General features: G+C 39.8%; 1 protein-coding gene across 1 annotated transcript in view; it reads left to right on the top strand.

Moving 5' to 3' along the window:
- Window positions 1-1130: 1130 nt before the first annotated feature.
- Window positions 1131-6000, top strand: part of LOC147883765 (uncharacterized) — a 72696-nt gene continuing 67826 nt past the window's right edge. The window contains exon 1 of the mRNA XM_087398659.1: window positions 1131-2393. Coding sequence (XP_087254785.1) covers window positions 1303-2393 — 1091 coding nt within the window. The 5' untranslated portion in view covers window positions 1131-1302. The remainder of the gene's footprint in view (window positions 2394-6000) is intronic.

The raw sequence follows: 6000 nt of genomic DNA, 5'->3' as shown, positions 1-6000 counted from the left end.
AAGCCTAAAAGCTCGACTTACTATAGTGATCAAACTCCCATTTTCCCGAGGTAGAAGAGGCATGTAACGCTGGCTAAGTGGAGAGTGAGAATGTTACCTACTCTACTTCGAACTTCCTCTAATGATAGTTGTCTTTTTATGTTTTCCAGAGCCTACTGAACGATCTGAGAATGTTGGAATCATCCAGCTCAAGAATACATGCAAATCCTCTCAAGGTCACATTGGCAAGTTTTTCGGATATTATCTGTCGACGTTCGACTACGATTGCGACTATTGACATTCAAGTAATATGCCAGTTTCTTTTTAATTCGCGAGACTTATCCTCGACGCTAATATCCGCGGTATTTATATTCTTGGCGTTATCTCAACACCCTAGGAAGGGCTCGTTTCCTCGAATTATAACTCTTTGGGGAAGGAAGCGTGCCGCCTCCCTGCCCACACTATGTGTGGTTATAATAATTATATATTATATATTATAATATATAATATTTTTAATTACTGGTCCATTCAAAATTTCTTGTTTCCAATGTGAATTCTTACAACATTCCTCTCATTTAATGCATGTTATCGATGTGAGGGGGCAAGGAAATCCAAAATGGATGCAAGATTGAAGGATGAGTACACCTTTATTCATATGGACAATATTGTAAAAATTGCAACAAGGATCAGTTATTGTATCGCCTTATTTTGTTGGACTTCAGCTTTCAAAATATGGACATCACAAAATCAATAATAAATCACCACCCCTGACATTTGCAGGGAGGATCGGGTCCTAGTGGACCCTGTGTCGTGTCTCATGTCCACTATTTTACTCATTCTCTTTTTTCCTTAAACAATTGATAAGATAGTAGTTACTTGCTTCACGATGGAAAGAGTGCCTCCCGCAAATCTAGTTATATAATTCATCTTGTTTTTTCGAAATTGAGTAGAATTCCTATAACCAAAGAACATAATGCAATCTTCTTTCTCTCTCTATTTAGCTGTCTTTGGATCTAGTTTTTGCATTCCAAAACTAGACTTTTGTTAATGTGTGCATTAAAGCCGTTACCCTGTGGTAGGTTTGGCGCCCTCCTGCCCCAAGCATTACTGTTTCTCCACGGCCATGCAAGTTTCATGATGCTACCTGTCCCTCTACATGTGGAGCAGGGTTGCCGCCACATCTGGAGGTGGAAGAGAGAGCTTTGGAGTGAGTGAATGACTGAGGCGTTCTTGCATGGATTAACAACGAGTCCGGAATCCTAAATCATGATCGTAATTTCGTTGTGCTAGCGGAGGTCATCGTTCTGTACTTTGCTTGAGCAAATGGGGACCACTCTTGAAGAGTCACTGAATCATATTGACATCGGCAAAATTCCAATCCTAGACCTTCGTTCCCTTTGCCAGGATGAAATTTGCAACGTAGCTCAACTTTCCATAAATTTTTCGGGGAGAATCAACGATATTGTTAATGTTGTGATAGATAAATCTTATTTCAACGAGAGTGCAGGGAGCCGAAGGCAAACGTACGCCCGGGATAGATTACCGCGCACGACGCAACAGCCTGCTCGTTCAATATCAGGACTGACCAGGAGAAGCTCTGCAGTGGATTCAAAGGAGGAGCAATATTACAGGGAAAACCAGGAGCTCATTGCGCGTATATGCCGACAACCGCAGATGCATGCTCAGAGGCGACTTGCTTCAGGAGAGCAGCCCCTGACGAACATCGCGTCATCCTTTTGTGCTGTAGAGGGAAGAGGCACTCTGTCCGTCTCGGCGGTGGCTACGGAGGAACTGCCAGAGAAGGACAAGACCTTCGTATCATCATTCAGAGGCTCTTGGAGGTCAACCAAGTCTGGCTGGAAGCCAATATGGACTACAAAAGACAGTAATGGACGGTGCCAAGCCACTGCGCATGCTGTGGAGCTTGTGGGAGATAATAAGTGGCAGCCAAGCGAAGATAATCCGGCATTTGAGGACGTGACTGGCGGCAATGCTTTCAAGGGCAACGGTACAGAAGGTTTGATGCCATCAATGATGAGGAAGAAGGACAAGAAAAGGTTCTTTAAGGGTGGACAAGATGCCAACGATAATAACATTGCGGAAGTGGAAAACACTTGGGACGCGTCCAAACAGGAAATTCTACAGAGACAAAGCAAGAGGATGAAAAGCAAAGAAGCAGCACGGAAGAGCTTAGAGGCTAAGACTGACGTAGCAAATGGAAAAGAAGTCCAAATCTCAGGTGCAGATCGGATTAAAGTTATGGATGCACAAGCCTTTTCCAAAGGCTGGAAGGTTGTGGGAGGAACTTTCGAGGTTAAAATCATGGATGCCCATGGCTTTCCTCAAGGCTGGAAACTTGTGGCCTTGAGGAAGAAGGGAGCGCGCAAGGCCCCCAAATTCCTAAAGATTGTGAGGTGTGCATCACTCTCTTTATCCTTTCCTCTTAGTAGGACTTTTGGTTTCGTATACTAAACGACCTAGTTGGTGTTTTGTGTGTGCACGCTTGGGTGGGTGGGTGGGTGTGTGTGTGTGTGTGTGAGAGAGAGAGAGAGAGAGAGAGAGAGAGTTATCATGAAACGTTTATTGCAAGCATTTGTCCTTAATGGTGGGAAAACAAAAAACATTACAAAAGCCTTGCATCTATTGCGAGAAAATATGTACCCAGTTTTGTTTGGAAGCACGGTATAAAATGGACACCGGAAGTCATCCCTAATTTAGATGTTATATCCAAACTTTATACATTTTTTACTTCTTGAGATAAATTCTTGATTTATTTCAAGGTACACATTTTAGTATATACAATGTAGATGTCTTTTAGTTTTTGGTGCATGGCTTTCTTGAGGCTTTAATGGATAGGACCTTGGGATAAATATAGTCAGAAGTGATGGTTATAGCTGATGTGGATACAAAGATAGATGTATAGTCTAGTCTTTTCTTCCTCCCCTATGTATGAAATGCAAACTTTGCCTAATCGTCAATGCAACTTATAACGTTGCAAGTTTGAAGCCTTAAGATTTTAAAGTATTAAGGGTCTATTCTTAGAAACTTTCCAGTTGAATTTCATTGGAAAAGTCGTGATGTAATAAACCACCCTAGTTTTATTCCACAATGAGGTCTATGTTAAGAGTTTGGTGGTGTCTTTTTATTCATGCAATTATGGATATGCGCACACACCTAAATGCATTTAGAGAATACTAATGTAATGTAAGAGCACTGGGCTTGGATGATGCCGATGGCTAACACATCTTGCTAGGTCTGATATGATCAGTTTAATTACTCTTAGTAACTACTAGAATACATATGTAGTACATGCACATGTTGTTACATAAATGTATGTGTATATATGTAGGTTTGGTTTTCAAATAATAATTTATGTGAATACATTGCATAGATGTGTGCATAAATTCAAGCACATGTGTGTGCATTTTTTAATAGTAATTTATGTGAATATAGTGCATAGATGTGTGCACATAAATTCAAGCACATGCGTGCACTTATGTGCATGCATGTGCATTTGTGCACAAGTATGGACCAATGTGTACATTCACAACCTACATACATCATACAGATGCACACATGTGTATACACGTAAATGCATTGGTGTACATGGGCAGATCCGTGCACATGTGACCACATACACAAGCATGCATGCGCACGTGCGTGCACACACAACACATACATACATACTTATAAACACATGCATGCATGCATATTTACACATGCTAGCTCGCTCTCTCGCACGCGTATGCACGCATGCAAACACATGTACATGTATGTTTTATACGTACATACACATACATGCATATGTGTATATGTTTGTGCATGTGCCCGTATGTGTACATACATATGCAAGTATGTACATATGTTGTATAAAATATTAATATCAATATAAAGAAAGAAATATAAATAGATGTGTGTATATATGTATGTATATGTGTGTAAATGCATGCATAATACTAGTAATGTAAATATAAATAATGAAAAAAACATAATAGATATGCATATGTATGTATGTATGTATGTATGGAGGTATACATTTAGAGGCACGTGATTTGAATGTGTGTGTACATACATACATACATACATATACATACATACATACATACAAACATATATGTATGTGTATGTATGTACGTGTATACATATGCATATGCATAGACATACATACATGCATGCATGCTCGCACCACGTGCACATATATGCATGTGTGCGTGTGTGTCTATCTATATATGTATGTGTGCCTTTGTCTTTGTCTCTATCTATCTATATATCTATATATATGTGTGTGTGTATGTACGTTTTATTGGTTTTGTTATACGTACATTAGCCTTGTGGTGGTGTATTTTTTCTTTTTAGTGTGTTGTGGTGGTGTATACCCACATACATGCATGCTCACGTGTGTACGTACACACATTTTTTGTAAAAGGCAATATCTCATTAAGAAAAAATGTACATTCATAGTTGTTTCAGAAGTAGCAGCTACTACTCAAAAACTAAAAATAGTGGAAAATCACTTCTAACTAGATCGGAGGAAAATCTCCTAGAGACTGCGCACAGCACGCCTTGAAGGGAGCGATGAAGGGAGGAACCGAAAAAAGGATAAACATCCGCAGAGGAGTGCTCGTATAATTGAGTGTTATGGGCATGATATAAAGACGACAGAGCCCAATAACGACATCAACTAAAGAACTGAACATTGTGTGTACGTACACACACAAACACATCCACACACATTTTTGTGTCTGGGTGAAAGCCATTTATATTATATTACAAGAAATTGTGAACTGTAAAAATGTGTGTGGGTGAAAGCCATTTGTCACATGCTCGCGCACGCGTGTATAATATAATACAAATGGTTTTCACAAAAAGAAAGTGTGTGTGCATGCGCCTGTAAATACATATACACACTCACATACACACTCACACTCACATATATCTATATGCATGTGCGTATGTGTATGCAGATGTATGTATATGTATATGTATGCATGCATTCATGCATGTATATACACGTGTGTGTGTATGTATGTGTTTATGAATATGCACATGTATATACATACATACATAGATACATACGTACATACATACATACATCTCTCTCTCTCTCTCTCTCTCTCTATATATATATATATATATATACATATATATCTATCTATCTGGATAGATAGATAGATAAATAGATAGATAGATAGATAGAGAGAGAGAGAGAGAGAGAGATTCACACACACACACACACACGCACGTGCACACACACACATGCATGTGGGTGTGCACACACATGTACATGTATATATCATAGTCACTAGAAACATTTCGAAACTTAGAAATGTGAAAAGTTTCAAAACAACCAAAAAAGTTTAAAAACACGAGTTAGTACTTTCTAGTTGACCTATATTTGTTGTAACCTGCAACGGTAATCTGATCGTGTAATTCACAACAAGACCTTCTTTAAACCTTTAGTGAGGAATTAGCATTGTACACCATAGAGAGAGAAAGGAGATGAGGGTAGAGAGAGAGTAGAGTCGACAACCGATTGGGTCCCTGTACCCATTGAGGGCCCCCTCCCCCAATCAGGGGAGAATTTGCTTTATACTTGGAGAACTGAGAAATACAAAGAACACTCTTTGAGAGAGCAAGAAAAACACGCTTTTGAAGAGCTCATTGTGCACATGTATAGTAGACCCAAAGACCTGAGAGGCAACACCGACCAATACCAAGACCTTGATGCTGTCCACACTGACGATGTAGGATGCTTCTGCAAGGCAAGGGAGAGGCTTGTGTTGTCCACTGGAATGCAGGGTTATTGCGCGAGTGAGAGAGTGAAAGATAAGAGTGATAGATCCTATAAGAGAGCTGAGAGATGACTGAAATATAGAGCTGAGAGTAAGCTGTGTAAAACTGTAAAAGATAACTGAAAAGAGTTGCTGAAACAGACCCCAAACCTTACTCCGTTCACTGTCCCGACTCCCCGTCTGATGCGCTGTGTGGACCTTTTGGCATATCTGACAATTTTGAACATAG

This window comes from Dipteris shenzhenensis, chromosome 27 (assembly GCF_047967505.1).
Source record: "Dipteris shenzhenensis isolate YYH24624 ecotype China chromosome 27, Dip_SZ_1.0, whole genome shotgun sequence".
NCBI classification, from domain to species: domain Eukaryota; kingdom Viridiplantae; phylum Streptophyta; class Polypodiopsida; order Gleicheniales; family Dipteridaceae; genus Dipteris; species Dipteris shenzhenensis.
The sequence above is the reverse complement of the archived record's forward strand: the minus strand, read 5'-3'. Positions and strand labels throughout refer to the sequence as shown.